The sequence below is a fragment of the Cynocephalus volans genome, chromosome 4, assembly GCF_027409185.1.
Source record: "Cynocephalus volans isolate mCynVol1 chromosome 4, mCynVol1.pri, whole genome shotgun sequence".
NCBI classification, from domain to species: Eukaryota; Metazoa; Chordata; class Mammalia; order Dermoptera; family Cynocephalidae; genus Cynocephalus; species Cynocephalus volans.
In genome coordinates, this window is record NC_084463.1 from 4,475,650 (window position 1) to 4,498,521 (window position 22,872).

Sequence of the window (22,872 nt, forward strand, 5' to 3'; positions counted from 1 at the left end):
AGAATATTTCCAAGAACTTCTGTAGAATAATCACAACTAAATTGTCGAGGCTCATTATGTGCCACGTACTGTCCTCAAGGCTTTATTGTATTAACTCATTTAATCCTCCCCCAAACTCATACAGGTAGGTACCATTATTATCCTAAATCTATAGATAAGAAAATCAAGGCAAGGAGTGGCTAAATAAATTCCACAAATAAATAGAATCAACAAATAAATAGTGTTTCTTAAAAAGAAATGGTACTCTGAAGATATAATCCAATATCATAGAAAATGAAAACAGTAGAAAACACAGATTTTTAAGTCCTAAATGGAAAGATTTTAAAGGGTGTGTTTTATCTGTAAAATTAATTAGCAGAGAATCACGCTTAGACACCCTGGAGAAAACACATTAAAGAAAAAAAATTCTTCAAATATTTAGGTAGAAAAATAGGTAGCCCTAGTCCTTATTTCTTTTACATTAAATGTCAGGAGACAAGTGATCAATATCTACATATTTTTTTTTAAATTAATTAATTAATTAATTTATTTTTTTTTTTCGTGACCGGTACTCAGCCAGTGAGTGCATCGGCCATTCCTATATAGGATCCGAACCCGCGGCGGGAGCGTCGCAGCGCTCCCAGCGCCGCACTCTACCAAGTGCGCCATGGGCTCGGCCCAATATCTACATATTTTTAATGGAATGAAATATGATAGTAGAAAGAGTGGCTCAGCCATTTAAGAGCTTAGAAAATAGCACACTCTTGATGTTTCCTCCAAAACTGACAAAGGTCTGGACTAGTCCATGGAAAGGATTATTAAAAATTCAGGAATATGAAAGTTTTTAATGTTTTGAATGGCTACTTAAGGATTGGATGGGGAAGAACTGAAGATAGTGGTGGAATATGGATGAAATACTTATCTGCTTAAAGGCAAATACCAGTAGAATGAGTTCTACATTTTAAATTACTATAGAAGATAAAAGCCAAAAAATCCAATTATGAAGTAAAAAGAGTTGGCATACATCACATGCAGAAAGTATTCAAACAGGAAATGAACTATTTTATATAAAAAAAAGATTATTCAAAATGATGTTATGACGGTTATAGACTATGTATGCATATGTATGCATTGAGCAATAATACCAAAACAAAGCAAAAACTATGGCCAAGAAATTAAACATTTCTGAAAAAGAGGGTTTAAAAGCAAAATTAGAGAGGATTTGAATAAATATCAAACTCTGTACCTTTATAAATACCTATTTTTAAGCACCCATGCAACATTTATAAAATTTTGACTTATCATCTGACCATAATAATAAAAGTTTTTAAGCAAAAAGAGCATGATAAACTTATTCTAAGTAATTGTGTTAAAGATTAAAAAAAAAGAGAAAATTACTTACCTCATCTTCCAGATTTTGATGTTGAAAGTTGAAATCAGAAGTAAATTCAAAGCCTTAAATGCTTACAAGGTTTAAGAAGGAAAAAAACATCAGATAACTCTTTATTCAATTTAAGAAGTCAAAGAAAAAACTAGGAAGCACAAAGAATAAAGTAGAAATTAGTGAATCAAAAAAGCATACAACTGTTTAAAGAGGAGTTTTTGTCAGAAAGGAATTAAGTCACATCTAATTTAAAAGAGAACAAAAGCAAACATGAGAGAGAAAGAAATGTGATATTTGACTCAGGAAAAAGTTCAAAACCTGAATGGACAGATAAGCCTGGAAAAATCTGGGTGAAAAATATTGGAGGGCTGGCTGGTTAGCTCAGTTGCTTAGAGCGTAGTGCTGATAACACCAAGGTCTAGAGTTCAATCCCTGTACCAGCCAGCTGCAAAACAAACAAAAATTTTTAAGAAAAAATTGGAAAACTGCTTAAGCAAAAGTCTCCAGGCCTAGATGATTTAGTGGTGGCTTATTCTCAAGAGACAGTTATTTCCTATACTAAATAAACTTGCAGAAGAAAGAAAGAAAAAACAGCATCAGCTATAACAGCAGCTAGTTCTTACATCATGTTCCAGGCATTGATCTAAATGCTTTACATATGAGTATATTTAATGTCTTATTTAAACTTCACACCGACCTTAAGACAGGTACTATTTATTATCCCCAATATTCAGATAAACTAGAAAGAGAAGGAAAGATTTCAAGTTCATTTTAAAAACTGGCATAAGTTTGAAAGCAGTCTCATTAAAAGCAAACATTTAAAATGTTCACAAATCAAATTTAGTTATAATTAAAAGAATCAATCATTAAGATCACAACGTGTACAGTATTAGGATTATTAATATAAAAATACATTCATAGGTTTAAGGAAAATATTTTAATTGATGTTAGAACAGCACCTAATTAAGTTGAACAGGTTGATGGAAATTCTTAAAACACTACAAAGGCCAACATTATACTCAACGTTCCCATTAAAATTAGAAACAAGACAATGATGCCTACTTTGATCATTAGTAGCTGTAATGGAAGTGCTAATATCAGTGGAGTAAGAAGAAATAAAATTGGAAAGTAATGACAGCAAACCCTTTAACAACATGAGTTTGAACTGCACAAGTCAGCTAATACATGGTTTTTTTTTTCATTAAATATATTGGACAACTTTTGGTTAGATATGTCATGAATGTATGACATACAGTTAAGTAGACTACCTAAGAGTAGGCTCTTAGCAGTTGAGTAATGATGCCTCTTCTCCCCCATGTGGGCAATAGGGAGCACCTGCAACCTGGGGTAAAGTGCGTTAAGTACTTAAGTAGTGTTCAACATGGATTTTTGACTGTGTGGGGGCCAGCACCCTTAACCTCCATTTTCAAGAGTCAACTGTATTTACAGATGATACATCCTTAGTAAATTAAAAAAAAAAAAAAAAAAAAAAGACTGGAATATCCATTAGCACTAAGAGTTCACTCAGTATAGAAATTAAGTAGAAACTAAAATATAAGATACTTCATGTAGTAATTAAGACAGTATTACTGATACATCTTTCAAAAAATAGACCAATGGAACAGATTAGAGTCCAGAAACAAATCCACACATATACAGTTTACCAGCTTATGAAAAAGACAGTGCGATGCCGTTGGGAAAGGATAGTTTTTTTCAATAAATACTGTTGTATTAACTGAACATCCATATGGAAAATCAGTTCCAGATAGATGATCAATCAAAATATAATAAACAATAAAGCTTTTAGAAGAAAAATGCATCAAAACATTCAGACATCTGATATCCATCTGAAATTCAGAAAAAAAAAATCAGTAACAAAAAGGGAGACAACCCAATACAAAAATGGGCAAAAGACATGGACAGTCCAAAAGATACCCCAATAGCCAGTAGTCAAAAAGATGCTGACTTCGTCAGAAAAAAAACCACAATATGTGCCTATACACACCACCAAAATGGCTAAAATGAAAATACCAACAGTAATGTAGAATAACTGGAACTCTCCTTATACTGTTTTATGTAGTATGAATTGGTACAATCACACTAGAAAATGGAAAAACTTGAATAAGTTTGGATATATACAACCCTGTGACCCAGCAACGCCACTCCTACGTATACAGTCACGCAATGCCTAATGACAGGGATACATCCTGAAAAATGTGTCATTAGGCAGTTTTGTCATTCTGCAAACATCATAGAGTATACTCACAAACCTAGATGGTATAGCCTGTACCATATATAATACAGCCTATTGCTCTGACCACCATCGTATATGTACTCCAACAATGACTGAAATGTTAATTCAGTACGTGACTGTATATCCAACTGAAAAGTGTAATACATTCCCCCCCAAACATGTACAAGGATATTCACAGCAGTTCTGTTCTTAACAGCCCCAACCTAGAAACAATCAAAATATTTATCTATAAAATGGATTAACTGTGATAACCACAATGACAATATACACAGCACTGAGGATGACTGAACTGAATTACACACAGAACTTGAGGGGGGTCTCGCAAACATGAATCCATCTATATCGTTAAAAAAAAAAGCTAAAATTAATCTACGGTGCTAGAGGACATGATAATGATTACCCTTGGGGCTGACAGTTACTAGAAGCAGATCTGAGGGGGGTTTAGGATACTGGTCATGTTCTAGTCTTGATCTGGATGATTAAGTGGATGTGTTTAGCAAGAAATTTATGAGGATAGGGATAATTTTGATACAAATCATATAACCTTTACCATTTGCTTCTTTCAGTATCAGTATTAGTGTACTTCTAATCAGCATTCAAATAGAATTTGTATTTGAAACGATACAAGTGATTCTAAAGTTTTCAGAAAGCAAAAAAGGGATGAATACTTGAAAAAAAACAAGAATAGTAGTAATGGGTACAAAGTAAAATGATTTCACCAGTGGCACAGAATAGTCTACACACCACACATTATAGTGTGTATAATATGTGTATAAATTTAATAAAGGTTCAAAACCGTTGATAATATGCCTTTGGGGTTAGCTGGGTTTCATAATTCAGAATATTTTAGGTTTCTAAAGAGTAACTCAATGTATCCACCATATACTCCCAGTTGAATCTGGATTAGTACACTAATCAAACATATCACTGCCTGTACAGTAAAACAAGAATATTCATACCAACTCAAAGACTGTAAACAGTCTCATGTCATTTCAGGTCAGGTTTTGCCATGAAATGAGTTTTAGGGGAAAAAATTAGTTGTCAGAACCTTTTGGATTTCAGAATTGTGAAATCAGTATAGGATAAGAGAGACATTATAAGTTAGCAAGTGGGGTAAAGAAAAGCTTTTAACAAATTGTATTGGATCAAGTGGTTAAATATTTAGGGAAAAAATGTACTTTGATCCTTTCTTCATACCAGTTACCAAAACAAATTATATTTGGTTTAGCAGATAATTCCTAATTTTAACAAGTCAAGAAATAAAAGCCTAGAAACAAGCGATGATATAGTTGAATATACCTCTGGTAAGGGGTAAGCATACGCTGTGGAAGAAATGACAATTTGCTGGTAGGAGTGTAAACTGATGTAAATTTGGAGGCAGAATTTGGCAAAATGTATTGAGATCCTTAAAAAATGTATGCTAACTTTTTGATTTGGTAATTCTACTCTCTAAAATGTCTCCTAAGGTAATAATTGGTAAACAAATGTTTATTTACAAAAATACTGCTGTTTTGTTTGTAGCTAAAACTGGAAAATGCTTAATATTATTTGAAGTGAAAAAAGTGTCAGGAAGTTATATTTACAATATGAGCTCAACTATGCAGGAAAAAAATATGAAAAAAAAGATGAAGTATGCCAAAATAATGAAATGAACACTTACAAAAAGTCCATAATAAAGTCAATACTCAATATATAATTTTAAGAAGTTGGGACAGAGTTTGAAAGATGGTGGCTTGTAAAAGGATAAATGGAAAATATATAGTACAGGTTGTATATTCTTTATCTGAAATGCTTGGGACCAGCAGTATTTCAGAATTTAATGTTTTTTTGATTTTGAAATATTTGCATATACACATCACCTGAGCATCCCTAATTGGAAAATCTGAAATGCTCCAATATGCATTTCCTTTGAGCCCTATGTTGGTGCTAAAAAGTTTTGAATTTTGGAGTATTTCAGATTTTGGATTTTTGGGTTAAGGATGCTCAATCTGTAATATGCTGACATTACTCCTTATCAAAGCAGCAATCTAGTTCTCCTCAATAGTCATGACATCTGGCCTTTGCCCTAACGCTGACGGATGCTTTTCTCATGTGCAATTTCAACATGCTATAGGGTTCTAACAATACCCAGGGCTAAAATAATCAAATATTTTAATTATGAGACTTCTCAAATTTGGCATACATTGACTATCTTAACCCCCAAGTAATGTCCAAAGTATGGACCAGATCATCACATGTAGTTATAAAAATAATCAAACATTACTGTTCATGGTATACTTTAATCCTGAAATGTAGTCACTGGGCATTTGACTGTTAAAATAGCTACCAGGTACACTTGTACAATGAAGTATAGAACATTTGGACTTTCAGGATAAAATGGGATCTTGCTCTTGAACAAAAACAAAAGCTCAAAGTACAAGTTGTCTTTGGACTGTATCTAGTGACTCCTGGCCAGGTTAACTAAGAATCATGAAGAAAGTGAACTTATTTAGTTTATGAATTCTCAATACTTAGCCTATATAATTAAATATTAATTGCATGAAGAAAAAATCTGCAATCTTCAGCATTATAGAAACTCCTGAAAAAGAGTAAGCAGTAATTTGTTGACTTGCAAAGGAATTTAATCAAAGTTTCTAAACAAGACTGCCAATATAAAGTAATTCAAACTTTTGATGTTAATGAAAATATTTATTCAAACCTAAATGTAGTACAGTATCAAGTTAAATAAACATTAGCTGTATGATATTTAGTTCCTTAGGAATAGACCATTGCCACATCATAAAAATTTCTTACAACACAAATTTCCGCAGTAAGGTTTAGTAATTAAGGCGTGATTTCTACATTGAGAAATGCTGTGTTTGAGTAGGATGTATTTATATTTTTAAAGACCCAGTACAAAAAAATGGTTGAGGAAAGTGACTCTTTAAAAAAATATATACGTGTAGAAAAAAAACCCTAATATACTGATATTCAAACAGAAAGCACTTAAGAGAACATACTTAAAGTCTAGGCACAATTGGTCAGGTACTAATTATAGTTTCTGTTCTCATGTAAAAGTTTAAACCAATTCTTAGATTTGACTGATATGTTAGAGTCGAATACAGAGAAGGCACCTCTCTCACTCTCCTTAAGGACCTTTTTTTGGGCAGCCGGCTGATATGGGGATCTGAACCTTTGACCTTGGTATTATATGCACCACGCTCTACTGAGTGAGCCAATTGGCCAGCCCCAGGACCTTTTGAGAGTAACTCTTTATAACACTTTAAGGAATACACAGACAATGCACTTTATCTAAATATAGATATAGTTATTTAACACACCCTATTTTAGGAGAAACTAAATTAAAATATAAAACTATGATTTCTCTTTTTACATCTTATGATGAACATGACTTTCTAAAAGGACACCAGGAGATAATCCTCCACACAAACTTTAACATAGAATACAAAATTTATATTAAATGTGCATTGGTCACTACTATGTAAAGAATTCTATGAGTTAGTGCAATTCTTTAAATCCCCAGTATTTAGGGGAAAAGTATGTACATACCGAGAAACCTCAACTACTAACTACATAACCAAACTTTTTATGGCTCAATAGTCTAACCACTTAAAGTTCTGTAAAAGACCATAAACAAAAGATCAGAACACTCAATAAGTGGCTTATAAAATTCTCTCTTTAAAACAGAGAACAGAACTATTAGAAGAAATAGTTAAAGTGTACAATTCCAGGAATATAATCTTTACTGCAATTATAAGAAGGGGTGGTAAAGTATTCATTCCGGAAAAAACCCATCAAACTGAATTTCTGTTTAGATACTTTACTAGCAGTTGAGGTGGTTATCATTTTGTAGTACTTAGTAGCTACATATTTAAATGTCATGTTGAACAATTACTAAAGGCAATTTATAAGCATCATTTTCCTCCAAAAGAAGTGAAAAATGATTCCACATGAATAAGCCTCAGAATTAGGATAAGAAGTCAAAAAACACAGTGTAAGAACATCAACCTCTATTTCAACAAGATTTACACAATATTTACAATATGCAATTGTCAAAGCTATACAGTTTTGCAGACTGGCTTTACTTAACACTTCTGCAAATGTGTTTTCCAAGATAAAAACATACCAAGTAAGCCTATTTACAAACTAGGAAGCTGCTTCAGAAACAGCATGATTTAGCTATAAAGTGAAATTTCAGTACAATGAAAGTGCAGGTCATGCTTTCAGATTCTGTTAATATCCCATTCCCTACACTCATAGTTTAAGGGATACAAGTTTTAAACAGCTACTGTTCTTATATTTTCAGAATGTTTACTCATCATAATGCAATGATAACAAAAATTTGTCCACATCCATTCCAGCTGGAAATGAACTGGGTAGCTTCTTTTTCTGTCAAAAAAAAAAAAAAAAAGGAAGAAGAAGAAGAAGAAGAAAGAAAAAACAAACTCAAACAAGGCCAAAAAGCTTTCTTAATAAGTCACCTAGAACATTATATCGGGTTCTTCCATATACAACTAAAATTGCCAAAACTTTTAATTTTTTAGTCTGTTAGAATTTTAGTTCTACTTTAGAGAAGTAGAGCAAGTTTTTAAAACCCAAGGTTAATTAAATATATTTCAATCGTACTTCAATGTTAGTTTAGGGGAAAAAAACATTATACAGATCCAGAGTGTATCCAGAGACAAGACAGAACATGCTTTCTATAAGGTGGTCATTATTGCCAAATCATAAACCTTAGAAAGCTTTACTAACAGAGATATTAAGAGTAACAGGCATTTATCAAGTTCCAAACACTTACTATATACACCAGGTACTTTATATACACTACATTTAGTTCTCACAAACACCAGGTAATATGTATGGTGGTAACATCATGTCAAATGATGAGGCTGAGACTCAGGAAGGCTATAGTATTAACCATGGTCATGGAGCCAATAAGCAGCAGATGCAGGATTCAAACCCAGGCTTTCAGGGCAGCAAAGCCAAGATTCTTTCCCTGATATCATACTTCCTCTATGACATTTTAAACACTTTCTTTCTATTCAATCCACTTACTAAATAGCTGACCGAATTTAAAATAAATGGGTTTCATTCATCAATGCTACCCTTGTATTGCCTTCCTACAGACAACCATGGTTAAAAAAAAAGTTGGTAAATTTAATTTTTCCACAGCTCCAACATGTTAACATTCCAAAGAACCTACAGAAGAGATGATAAGATGTGATAAAAAACCCAAGATCTAAAAGGAGCAAAGTAGTTTTTTTACTTGGTAATTCCACACAGTAGTGGTTTCCCAATCTTTCATGCCTTATGTCATTCTCATGAAAAAACTTGGGTCCTACCATGACAAACAAAACCCCACTTTTCCCAAGGAAGATGTTTATAAATAAATGCCTTAGCAATTGTTTTGAAAATGCTGTTTCCCCTAGACAACTTCTGAGTACCACACTGAGAAACACTGCTATTGAATCTATTTTGTCAATAAAAACTCAAAACTGTCTTGATCATAACAGTCAGGTAGCTGTGGCAAAAAATGCTGAATTCTCTAATCTGGGTATTGAAAGAAGGGAAAGGTGTAGTTTTAAATCAAAACTTTCAAACTTGCCTTAATTTTCTTCTTTTTCATTGGTATTGATGAATTTGCAAGATTTTTACTAGAAGTACGGGAGTTTCGCTCATGCTCATCTAATTCCTCAATTTTCCGCTTCTTTGTGGTGCTCCTTGAAGATGCTCTAAACTGTTGTGTATTATCTTTTAGAGGAGTTGCTGAAGTAGTCCTAGAGATGGCTGCTCTGGACAGAATCATTAATGTATGGGCAGCCATGTTTACACTGTTTTCACTGCCTGTTTCACTGGCAGGGCTGCAGGCAGGCAAGTCTGGGGTGACAGGAGGGACCATTACTTTGGGTGTGCTACTGTCTTCACCAAAACGCCTACTAGAGGGGACCTTGATACCATCCGTAGGTTCTTCTTTATGTTTTTCCCCTGTTCCTGGGCCAGGTGTCCGGGGTACAGGTAAATCACTACTATCAGCAAGCCTATTTACTGGGCTATGCCACTGAACATCCTGTAACATTTCTGTGGTAATCACAGAACTTGCAGACTTAGTTTGTTCTTGTTTTAGATCCTTCACAGCTGTGCCTACTGAAATGACATTCTTACTGTTTGAAGATTTGCCTTGTTTTTTGGTCAGTTCTTGCAGTGAAGCTATAGTTTTCTCATTCTGTAAACCTCCATTTTGTTGTCCAACAGACAGTTTCGAAGTTTCTGGATTTTTCTGCCTTTCCATATCACCGCATAATTCATTCTCCTTATTAGCTGTTGCTTTATGGAAGGATTCAAGTACAATTTCTGTTGGTGGAACTTTCTTTTCTGACTGAGTTTCTCTTATGGTGGTATGTCGGCTAATGGCAGTTTCTGATTTAGATAAAATCTTAGGAATAGGAGGTTTCTCTCTGTCTTTTTTGATAGCATTATTAGAAGGGGGTTTTAAGGTGGAGGACACAATGGGTGAGTCAAGATTAGGAAAGGAAATTTCATTCCTTTCTTTGTTTTGGGACACTATCTTATGGTTTGGCCCCTGTGTATTTGCCACATGAGAAGGAATGCTATCAAAACAGAGCACCCGTCTGTGGCTTTCAAATTGTTTGTTAGCTGGAACTATACTTTCTACAGAGAAGGGAACTGTGATTTCTTCCAATTTTTTCCCAAGATCTGTAGCCATATTCTTGTCAGAAACTTCAGTTCTAAAAAAAAAAAAAAAAAAAAAAAATTACTTTTAGTAACAAAGAAATCCTTTGTTTTTAATCTGAGCATTCAAATAATGTATGTTAGAAACTACTTTATGCTCTCACCTATGTGCATGACATCCAACTGAATGACTTGATGAATCCACCAAATTATTTACTTGTTTTCCTGGAATTAAAAATGAATTCATTAGAAAAGAAAAACATTCCTGAGAGAATGGAACAGATGACAGTATCATACACCATGAGAAAAAATTTTAAATGATAGCTAATGTACAAATAAAACACTTTCACATACTGACTTTGTAATATACACAAGACTACCACTTATCCATTCTATAGAGGACATCTTGATATGGAGCAAATGACTTGCTTCAACTTCAGGCAAGTGTTACAAATCCAGTCTTTGGATCTACAAATTACAATGCTCAATATAACAATGTACTACATAGATCCAGACAGTTACTTAAAGAAAGATACATATGATACTTATTTGAAAGTTTTGCCCATGTAACTGTTCTGTTTGCAAGCCTGTGTCACTCAGAACACATGCTCTGGAGTTTTAATAGTTTGTTCTTAGTTTGTTCATATTTTAATTTCCATAGGCTTCAGCATTTATGTGAGAGCAGCAAGATATGAGAGCTAGGAAGGGGAGCAAAGATGAGACTCTGAAGGACCTTATATATTATGCAAAAGGTTTCAGAGACAATCCTTAAGAGTTTTAAACAGGGAATATGCATAAATAGATTTATGTTTTAGGAAAATTAATCTGGTAATACTGTGGAAGATGGAATAGAGAGGAGAGAAAACTGGAAGCATGAGTTCTAGTTAAAAGGCTACAAATACTTCAGGTAAGGGATGATGAGGGTCTTAGAGACAATAATGAGCATTCACATGGATATGAAGGGTAAAGGAAAATCAATGATGATGTTAATCAAGGAGGAAAAAAGGAGGCAGAGTTCTTTGAGGAAGAGAGGTGAGACTTAGATATGTTGAGTTTGAAGGTCTTGAGTTACATGAAATTAGCAAGGGAGAAGGATAATACTTTAGTGATAGTTCCAGAAGCTACCAATACTATCAACAGTTATAGAGGAGTAAAGTAAGGCAAAAATATAAAAACTCCAATACATATGGCAATATTAGGAGGCAGCTGGTGATCTTAGTATAGACAATTTTAGTAGAAACATGAGAAAAGACAATGATGTGGATGAAGGAATGGGAGATTAAGAGGGGTTGGGAATAAAGGATTGGCAGGTGGGACAAACATAAGTAAGTTTACAGTCATAGAGGGAAGGAGCCAAAAAAGGAAAGATGAAAGATACAGAAGATAAAATCTAGAGCACAAGTAGACTGCATTAACCTTAGAAAGAACGAGTTATTCTTTTACGGAAAAAAAGAAAAGGGAAGGATGATTTTCGAAGCAGGAAAGGTACATATTGAATGGGAGTGATCAGAAAATAAGTTTAATACTGATAAGCTGGAAAATAAAATCATTGGCTAAGATCGATGAGGTGAGGATTAGACAGACTTGAGAAAAGCTGTGCATGTCTGAAATAATTTGATGGGGGAATGGGAGAGAAAGCAGACAGGCAGACATTTAGAATGATTGCCAAGTGGCAGGTGGATGAGAAATAAATCTTTAAGTGGTATGGAATGGCAGCACTTCTAAAGCAATGCTGAGTACCCCACATGTAAAAGCAGAGATGGTTGGTTGGACAGATCAAGGGCTGTAGACTAGCCTGTGAGTATGTAGCAGAATGTGGATATACATTTTATTAAGAGTACTGGCAAAAGTGGCGGATGTGATATATTATGGGGTCTAGGCTGTACAGAGGAGGAAATTAATCCAGAAAAAAGATGAAAGTTCAGGCAAAAGGTTAGAATTCAAGTAATAGGAACTATTACTGGTTGAAAAGGAATTCAATGGGTACATGAAAATAAATGTATTTAGAGAGAAGTTATTGGCTTTAAAAAATCTTGTAAGGCCACTTAGCTTACTTGTGAGAGCATGGTGCTGGTAATGCCAAGGTCATGGGTTCAGATCCCTGTACTGGTCAGCTGCCAAAAAAATAAGTAAATACCGGCTAGCCACCAAAAAATAAAATAAAATAAAATAATTTTGTAAGTCTAATAAGAAGGTAAAAAAACTCAAGGTGTGGCTATAGAAAAGGTTGGCTGATGTAAAGATTCGATTGATAAGAACTGAAATCCTTACACTGTTAAATCTTCAAATCTATGAACATAGTTCTCTATTTAGATCTTATAGATTCTTTATGAGAGATTTCAAGTTTTCTCCATTTGTAACATTTTTGGTTAGGTTCTTTATTGTTCTGGTGATTATTATAAACGGTATCTTATTTTCTATTACATTTAATAATTGCTTATTGCTGGCATAAAAAACACAATTTGGATAAATTAATCATACTGGTAACTTTGTTGAATTCTTATTAGTTCCAGTAATTTCTTTATTGATTCTCTGGCACTTTCTGTATATAGAGCATGTCATCTGCTATAATAGTTTTATTCCCTCTCAACAAATATTTACACCCGTTTTCTTACTGTATTGTCATGGATCACTTATCTATGGTAACTTGTTTTTTGTTTTTATTTTTTTTTGGCAGCTGGCCAGTTTGGGGATCTGAACCCATGACCTTGGTGTTATAAGACTGTGCTCTAACCAACTGAGCTAACCGGCCAGCCCTGTATGGGAACTTGTATGTGGTGGAGGTAGAATCAGATGTCAGTGGGGAAAAGATGGATTATTTAATAAATAATTTATTAGTATTGGAAGTGTTGGCTTACTATCAAAAGGGTGAGAATGACCATCCTTGTTTTATTCTCAACTTCAAAGGGAATCCATAATGTTTACTAAGGATAGCCTTTAAGAACTTTTATTATAAATGGACGGTGAACTTTACCAATTTTTTTTTGGTATTGACTTTGTAATGGGATAAAAATAGAGTCAGACTGAGAAGATATTTGGGATATGTACCAATAATAGAATAACACCTCAACAGACAGGAAATCTAACAGAGAAGCAAGAATAGGATATGAATAAGCAATTCACAAAAGTGGAAATACCTATCATTTATAGTTATGAGAGACAATTCTGAACCTTATTAGTAATCAGAATAATGTAAAAGAACGATACAACATTCTAGTACTTAACATCATCCATCATTGTGGCAAAAATTAAGTTACCACATGGTATCAGGCATTGGCAATGTTGTGGGGGAAGTAGGAAAAATAATGGTGGAAGTATGTAAACTCTCTTCTCTATGACCAAGAAATTCTACTCCTGGGTATATGCCCCAAAGAAACTCTCATATGGGTCCACACAAGGCAAAGATGTTCATATCATCGATTGTCAAGATAAAAATCCTGGAAACAAAAGTCCATTGATAGGGGATAAATAAATAAAATAGGTTTATGCAAGTGATGGATTCCCAATGGTCATTAAAAGGATAAGATAAAGAACATAGAGTGGGGTGAGAAGAGGGACTTCACGGTGGAGGAGATAGCAGGGGTAAAGGTATAGGGACAAGACCAGCAAGTATAGGATGAGCGTCAAAGTATGGTTGGTAAAAAGGGTCCAAGCTGAGAAGTGGTAAGAGATGAGAGTGGAGAGGTTGTTAGTGGTGAGATGACAAATGCACATACATGTTACCCTGAGGAATTTCAATTTTAACCTGTGGGCAGTGGAGAGCTGCTAAAAGATTTTAGGCAGGGAAGCAACATGTTCAGATTTGTATTTTGAGGGAAAAAAAGTCACTCAGCCAGCAGATACAGGAAGAACTAGAAAAGTAACGACTACAAGAAGGGAGACAAGGATAGGATGTGACTGATATAACTTAGATGAAAAATGATGAATACTTGGACTAAGAAAGGAGAAATGTGTGTTAAAAGCGACTCCAGTTTTTTGACATAGGTAAATAGTTAGATGGTTGGGCTATTGACTAAAATAGGGAACACAGAAAGGTGTAATTTGCAAACTTTAAAGCCTTGCTACTCAGAGTGTGTGGCATAGTATCATCAGCACTGGCTGGCATTACTTGGAAGCTGTTAGAAATGAGGCATCCCAGGCCCTGTACAAGTCCTATTAATTCAACATCTGCATTAACAAGATCCCAGGTAGTTCATATACACATGAAAATTTGAGAAGCACTGTTCTTAAAGTCTCTATACAAATATATAAGGCACTTACTAAACACTTTAAAGCAGTCAGGAAAAACAGGAATTATGCTTATCTTAAATAGCTCCAAAGCATAGACCAAGGAAAAGCAGGCAAAAGCTAAAGGATTCAACAAGGGAAACAACTTTCTCAGAATCAAAGCTGTCCAATAACAGAGTTGGCTGCTTTCTGACATCTGTTACTAGAAAACTTTAAGTGATAGGAGAATCACTTGTTAGGAGTGGTATAGGTATTGAAAAGGAAAATATTCAGGTGTTGCTGCAAACAAGTACACAGATGTAGAGTTGACATTAATGAACTTAAAAAAAAAAAAATGGTACCTATACAAGGCTTGTTTCTTAGTCCCTGAGCCCTCTGAGATTTTGGAGGGATGGGGAATTGAGGGATACTTCTATTGCATACAGGTGCTGCCAAAGGCATATGAAGCACCTAGAAGAGAAGAAGCCATTAATTATACTATGTTAGAAAAGCTTCACTGCACCATTTTTAGTTCATAAATCTTACCTGCCGAGGAGGAGCAGAGAAGGTATTTCCATTCTGTCCAACTACAGATACAGGGATCATTCCCACCATTCCTTGGAGTACAGGCTGGACTGGAGAAGCAATTATGATGGCAGATCCTAAAAAAACAATTCTTATTAAGATAGGATTTCCTCTCAAATCTTCTGGTATGAAATACCAAAGTAATTATTACTTTTAAATAAATTCTGTGAACATCTCTCCCTTACAATATACTCCTTGAAAAAAATTGACTTAGAAACAACAGCAAGAGTAACAAATTAAGAAAAAGTTGATCTAAATATTAAGGTGGTCTTATGGCATTTAGTCACGGTTAATTATCGTGGGCAAGTCTAAGACTCTACTGTACAGAGAACATGTTACAATTATATCTTGATTTCTCTAGAAAGAATAGTTAAACTAATTAGAAGATGAATGGTTAATGTTTCAAGTCTGAATCTTTTACCAGAAAATTAGGATCCTGACTGAATGTTTATAGCCCAAGACTATGTTTATAATCTTAACCTATCATATCTCAATGGTATCAGTCAAAAAGCATCCAAAATTAAGTGCATGACCAGATAAAACTATGGGGTGGGGGAGAGAGCAGGAAATTACATCATCCTTAGAAGTCAACAATATAGTCCATGGCTATCATAATCTGGCCCTGCCCTGTAAATGAGCTTTTGCCTAATACACTCACTAACTACTCCTGTCAGGTTGATCTCACTTTTATGCATGCCTACTGCAGTCTCTCAAGTTACCTATGCTTGTGCTGCTTTCCTTGTCTATAAACACTTCCTTCCTTTAACCCCAAATACTACCTTATTTCTCTGAGCTTGAGCTCAAGTCACCCCATTCTCTACCAGTTCTGGCCTCTTCCTTATCTCATTTGAAACAGCACTTGAAACAGATTCATGAGGTTTAATACTTAACTGCTGATATTTAATCAAATTTTACTGTATGCCTACAATGTAAAAGGGGAGGGAGGGGAGCTTGAGAACCAGTACATAAGGGAATGTAGATGAATATGCCATAAGCTCTATCTTTGAGGAATGTACAATCAAGAATGACCAACATGACAAGCATGTCAATCACTAAATACGTATAAAACAGCATGTAATAAATGCTACAAGAGCCCCTATGAACAAAAGATTCTACAGACAGGGATTAATTCTAGAAGGCTGGAAGACAGAAATTAGAAAGGGTTTTATGGGGGAGAAATTCAAGTTGTTTTTGAAAGTCTCTATAAAAAGATGATAAATTCCTTGAAAACTACAGCTATTAAAAAAAATCTCCCACAACATTGGATTTTAGTAGGTATGTAGCCATGCAATGAATTATTCTTTCTTTTTGCCTTCTTGTAGATTATTAGCACATAGCTTGAGAAGTAATTGTGAAAAGAAAAAGAAAAAAATTAAACCTCTGAAGTCCACAGTTTACCAGCAGATTTAAAGAGGAGGTATAATCACAAGATTCAGAGTCTGTTCTCATACCATCTATCCATGATTTATTACCTCCTAGTCAATAACTTCATAAGAGAAATAAAATCCCTACCCACAGAAATTAATTTCAGTATGTTCTTAAAGTTACCTTGTGAAAAGTTAGGTGACACAGCTTGGTTGACAGCAAATACACTGTTTGACCTTGGTGGCGTCTGTAACTGAGGTGGTGGAGGTTGAGCAGTTATAGGTGCAGAATTTCCAGGCAACACCACTACATTAGACTGACTGACTGTTGTTCCCATGGCTGTTGGATCAGTCACACAGGTAGCTATAAGAATGTTATTTGAATTGCCAAAAGTTGTGCTTGTGGCTGGCATCAACTGTATGTATCCTCCATCCTTAGAAACACATGGTGTAACACTGGCTGTAAAAGCAATGCCATCTTCATTCTGAGTGTTGTTTATGGTAGAATCTTCAGGTTTGAGTGCTAAAAGGCTGTGTTCCATTGAGGCTGAATCTCCTACTTCAGCAGATAGAACAGCACCTGCAGTTTCTTCTGAAGATAGGCATTTAACTAATTCTGCATTTTTGGGAGGTGATTTAACAGGAGACAAAATTATAGTTGGCAAGTTTTCTCCACTGATACTAGAAACAGCAGTGTTAAGTTCAGTATCTGAGGAAACAAATGGATCATCACTAATGATAATTTTGAGAGAGACAATATTTGATGCATCTATTTCTGTTGAGTTGTTGCTAGAAGGTTTATCACCAGTATTTTGGGATCCAGGGTGAGAATCTCCCACTGAAGAACACACAGATTCTGAAGGAAGAGAGTGATTATTTTCTATAGGATTACCTTCCAGAGGCATCAATGCAACTTCCCCACAGTTATCATTTCCACCTAGAGAGAGAAAAATAGTATCTCCATCTTCTTGTACAGAAGATGAAGGCTCTTGTGAATCCAAAATAACTTTCTCAGACTTGGACGACTGAGTTTCATTTTCTGTATGATTTAACTCAGCAGATGCTGAATCATTAGATGGTTGTTTAACTGAAGGGACTGAATCTCCAAGATGAATTTCTACTTGTTGTCCAGATACATTTGAACCAGAACTTTCAACAGACACAGGTAATATTTTACTTTGAAGTGAAGAATTATCTTGGCAATCTGATAGTTGTTGTGATACAGATGATAATACATTATTGATTTCAATTTTACTCTTGTGAATTTCACTAGCATCTAGTGATTTGGAACCATGCAAATTAGTTTTAAGTCTTACTGTATCATTAGAATTTTCACAAAATTGACTTCTTTTTGATGACTTTCCAGTTAATGGAGTATTTTGGGATAAAAGTTGAGAACTTTTCCCAGACAGAATTAAGTTTTCATTGTTAGTTTCACTACCAAGTGAAACAAATTCAGTTATTGGTATATCAGGCTGATCAGGCTGTAATTGAGATTCATTCAGTACATTTGGAGACAGTGAATTCTTTTCAACCTCTATAGCCATTTCAGTTTCAGTGGACATCTGATTAGTGTATAATTCAGCACAATGCTGATTACACTCAGCATCAGAATTTCCTCTTTGGTTAAAGTCATTCAAATTAGGCACAGACTCAAAGGTAATGTCCAGGTTACACTTCTGTTTAGTAAGTACAGTTGTTTTAAAGGCTTTTTTCTGGATGCTAGAGCCTATTTGGGAAAAATTTTCCTGGGCTTCTTGTCTAAGCACATCACAGTTGCTGTCATTCTTCAAAGCATTTAATGCATCTTCACTTTGATAGGATGTACAAAATGGGGGCTGATTAGATTGCCCATCTGTAAAATATCAGGATAATGGAAAGATATGGTGAGCATGTTTGGCTTCTGAGGTAGTCATCTTTACTGGAAAACTTATTTTGCCAAGAAAGTTCCTGATCTTTGGCATATCAGTAAGTTGAAGTCCGACAGACTATATCTCCTATTTTCTGAGCATCAAACAATTTTCAAGTACTTTTCTAATTACTGATCCTTTTCAAAAACAAGTGTCAAATTATTTTTCGAGCTTCTTGGAAAACAGACAACACAATGAAGGAAGAAGCATAGGGGTTTAAGAGCAACTAATACTTACCAGCAGGTAAAAACACTAGCTCCAAAGATGTAGTGTGTTTTAAAACACTGACTTTTCAACCTCTACCATCTCTATTGACCTTACTTTATTTGATATATTCATAAAGGTAAAATGGAGCCAAGTACATTTTGCATGATCAAGTTTTTTTTTTTTGGCGGCTGGCTGGCATGGGAATCTGAACCGTTGACCTTGGTGTTATCAGCACCATGCTCTAACTGAGTGAGCTAACCAGCCTTCATGTTCAACATTTGTTCTCACTGCATACTATTTAACATTCAACACACATTTACTAAAGACCAATCATATGCTTGGTACTGGGACATAAAGATGAATAATCCAGTCTCTAGACTAGGAGAGATTAGTCTAGTCAGGAAAACAGATATAGAACAGAAAGTCATAATAAAACATGATTAAAATCTGTAATAGCATAGGAACAAAAGTCACCTCTTTCTGCCTATGGAGCATGAGAAAGCGTTATAAAGGAGGTACTGTATGAGGATTTCTTGAAACATAAAGGAAGTATGACAGATGGAGACAGAGGAAAGGGTGTTTCAGAAATGACAGCACTTATACACCGCGTCTTTCCACATTCACAATTTAACACAGCAAACATTACTTTGAAACAATATGAAATATATAGGGTAAAACCCAGAAAAATGTATGCCAACTATAGTATAATTCTGTTATGTAACATTGATAAAATGATATTGGGTATAGAGCACATTTGAATCCTTTTTGTGGAGAAAACAGTGAAAATCACGCCTAGGCTACATAAATTCAGGGGAAGTAGTTTCTTAATGAAGTGGAAAGGCTTTTTAACAAAGTAGGACTTCACATTTCTTTTTTTGCAGGGTGGAGCTTCAGTGAAGCACAATCTTTTAGACATAATATATAGTGAAAGACATACCCCACTATAATTGAGCTAGAAGAAATGGAGGATTGGGCTTGGGTGTTGTCACAAGACTCAAAGAAAGAATGTAGTCTGAAATGCTCCAAAGCCAGTTTCTGGAGGAAAAGATGTGAAAATTGGAAGCCATCAGGTTACTTAGGGGATGCGGGGGTTGATATACTTAAAAACAGGTGAGCAGAAAAGATTATTTTGGCATAACATGTAAATAGAATGGATAGAGGCAGTTATGAAAAGAAGAAGTTTAGCACGAAGTGTGAGAAGCCAGGATAATGGTTATCTTTGAGGAATAGGGATGGAGGGAGTAGTGATTGGGAAGGGGTACAAAGAGAAATTTTTGTGGTGCTGGTGATGTTTCATTTTTGTTTTTTACTACTTGGGAGACGGTTACATAGGTATCTGCTTTATTTAATTGATTGGATTTGGTAATTCAATGAGCTGTATATATTTTTACTGTGCACTTCTGTGCACGTGTTATATTTTAAAATAAGACTAAGTTTTTTAAAAATCTGCAAGTATTTTAAAAAATCTAAGATGAACTTATTCATAGACTTCCTTCATTCAATAAGTAGTTACTGTGGGTTAGTTACGTACCATACTGGTACTCCATGAGGGGCAGAACTGTAAAGAACCAACTTAGTAGACATAGTAGAAATATGAATGAAAACCTCATAAATCCTCAAACTCAAGACTATTATGGTATATAATTTAGACAGATTAGTCAGGGAAGCAGATACAGAACAGGAAGTCATAATAAAGCATGGTAAAAACTGTAACAGCATAGGAACAAAGGCACCTCTTTCTGCCTAGACAAATTAAATACAGATGCTGAGCAGTCAGCTAAACTCACTTACCAGGATGAATAATTGATACCACAAACAAACCTGACAAATTAGGAATTTGAATTTGTGCCTTAATAAAACTATGTTAAATGTTACAGACTTTTGTTCAACTGATCAACATTATTAATACTAAATTATGCATGTTAAGAATCTACTGTATTATAAAGAAATGAGCACTAAAAATTCACCTTTTAATCATAGTAATAAAGATTTAGGAGTAATTATTTTTAATGGGGAGAAAATTAGAAATAAAAAAATGACCTATATGGTAATTTGAACAACTTCCAAAATTAAACAATATTTTCTGTCTTTGAATTTTGAGAGTAATATTAAAATTTGGATTGATATTAACAAAATCAAATTCTTACCAGATTCTTCTGTTTTAAAAGGACTTTTAACTATTAGATTAGTTTCATCTGCTAAAACTATATTGGAATTGGTTTCCATATGCTGACTGGAAATGCCTTGTGATGTATTTTTATTATTCTTTGTTTTACCTGTTAAAAAGGGAACAAGGAAATAGTTAAATGAATAAAATAAAAATAAGCATCAATTAACACAGCTTGAGAGTGGTCAAGCAAATGTTAAACTTTGGTTCTAATTATGGTTTTGGGGATGTTTTTAGCATGCTGCTTCGTATATCATTTTAAAGCACAAACATCTTTCCACCAAATTGGTGGTTCTTGGACTTAAGCCTTTATCAGAATCTCCTGAAAGGCCCAACAAAACTGCATTTTCTTTTCTTTTTTTTTTTTTTAAAAGGATGACCGGTAAGGGGATCTCAACCCTTGGCTTAGTGTTGTCAGCACCACGCTCAGCCAGTGAGCAAACTGGCCATCCCTATATAGGATCCGAACCCGCGGCCTTGGTGTTATCAGCACCGCACTCTACCGAGTGAGCCACGGGCCGGCCCCAAAACTGCATTTTCAACGAGCTCTCAGATAATGTCAATATTGCTGGTTTAGGGGACTACACTTTGAGAACTACTATACTAGATCATAAAATTGAGGTCAATGGCCAGTTTTTTTGTATTCCTTTTATACCATTCAATTGTGTTTCGTATAATGTCTGTATAGCAGTAAACCTTAACACATTCCCTGTTGACCAGCAAAAATGCCCACAAAAACAAACAAAACTGTCCCCCATGTTTATAGCTGAGGCTTAAGTGAAAACAAAACAAAAACCCCTTTCATTTATCCATATAATGTTTGCTTTAATGAAAATAGGAACTTTTTCAGATACTCTGGGGAATGTTGTTTCACTCTGCTTAAGTTACCAAAGAAACTGGATAAACTCTTCTTCTAACTGCCTTGAAGGAAATGATCTACTTACCATAGTCAAAGAGATCAAAGAGTGCCTGAAATGCTGGGTCTGATTCTGTCTGTTCCAATATATACTGTATAGCTTCTTCAGACATGTGGATTTCATTCTGAAAATAAGAGTGAGTTGAAGGCATGATCCTAATTGAATTAATATGGTTTAATACCAGCAAAATAATTAGCAGACATTTGATAGTTTTGACTTTTTATGTGGAAGCATTCCTCTTCAAGAAAACTTCCTCTGATTTTAAGTGTAACAATATGTTCATTTAAAACAAGACTAGAAAATAGGTGAATGTTCCTTAATTCTACTTCCTAGAGTTAATCACTTTGGTGAATATATTCCTAAACATTAAAATAGATATGGGATCTATCAGTATATAAACAGAAATAAAATCATACTGTAATATTCTGCAATCTGCTTTCTACACAGTTTACTGTAGATTGCTTTGTAGGTCCTTCAGTATAAATCTGTCTCCCTTCATTTAGCCTTCTGCTTTGGTCTCTTCACATTAAATGCTCTCTTCAAATGTTAGACAATCCTTGCTTATCTGCTCATATTTAAAAGTAGCATGCCAAAAAAAAAAAAAAATTAAAAATAAATAAATAAATAAATAAATAAATTTGCATTAATTAAAAAAAAAAAAAAAAAAAGTAGCATGCCAAAAGCTACTTGCAAGCTCTGCGCCAATTTTGGGGGGTGAGTTTGTCAACAACAATCTAAGCTGTAGAATAATCTTGCAGAACCATCTGTATTTTTAGTTCTTTTCTTTTGAGCGAGTCAGACTTGTTGCTGGGAGAGAAAGTGTTTTTCGGGAAGAATGTAGAATGGGGAGAAGATACAGAGTTTAACTACCTCCTAAAATTTGCACATTATCATCCCGTTTGTAGCCCACCTTTCTATTTATTTTCAGAGGTACTGGTGCTACTTCTTGAGCCTTTTGGGATTTTCATTCTGTGAATTTGCTTTTTTCTGAGCTTTGCCTGGCTTACCTCTACTGGGTCTACTAAGTCAGGTACCACTTGTCCATTTCAACTTCCAAACATTGTTTTTCTGGTTTGTCTTTGGTAAAAATCATTTTTCTGGTTTATGCTTTAAAAAATTCCCTATATTGTTTTAAAAACTGTTATTTAACAGTTGATTAGAATGTGGTGCTGATGACACCAAGGTCTACGTTTTAATCCTTATACTGAG

The 22,872-nt window shown here is 34.6% G+C and overlaps 1 protein-coding gene across 1 annotated transcript in view; it reads right to left on the bottom strand.

Annotated features, from left to right (window-relative positions):
• Positions 1 to 6,372: 6,372 nt before the first annotated feature.
• Positions 6,373 to 22,872, bottom strand: part of LOC134375444 (protein NPAT) — a 42,091-nt gene continuing 25,591 nt past the window's right edge. The window contains exons 11-18 of the mRNA XM_063093877.1: positions 21,691 to 21,787; positions 20,727 to 20,855; positions 16,647 to 18,317; positions 15,060 to 15,175; positions 14,876 to 14,984; positions 10,472 to 10,532; positions 9,223 to 10,363; positions 6,373 to 8,006 (exon numbers count right to left, since the gene is read on the bottom strand). Coding sequence (XP_062949947.1) covers positions 7,929 to 8,006; positions 9,223 to 10,363; positions 10,472 to 10,532; positions 14,876 to 14,984; positions 15,060 to 15,175; positions 16,647 to 18,317; positions 20,727 to 20,855; positions 21,691 to 21,787 — 3,402 coding nt within the window. The 3' untranslated portion in view covers positions 6,373 to 7,928. The remainder of the gene's footprint in view (positions 8,007 to 9,222; positions 10,364 to 10,471; positions 10,533 to 14,875; positions 14,985 to 15,059; positions 15,176 to 16,646; positions 18,318 to 20,726; positions 20,856 to 21,690; positions 21,788 to 22,872) is intronic.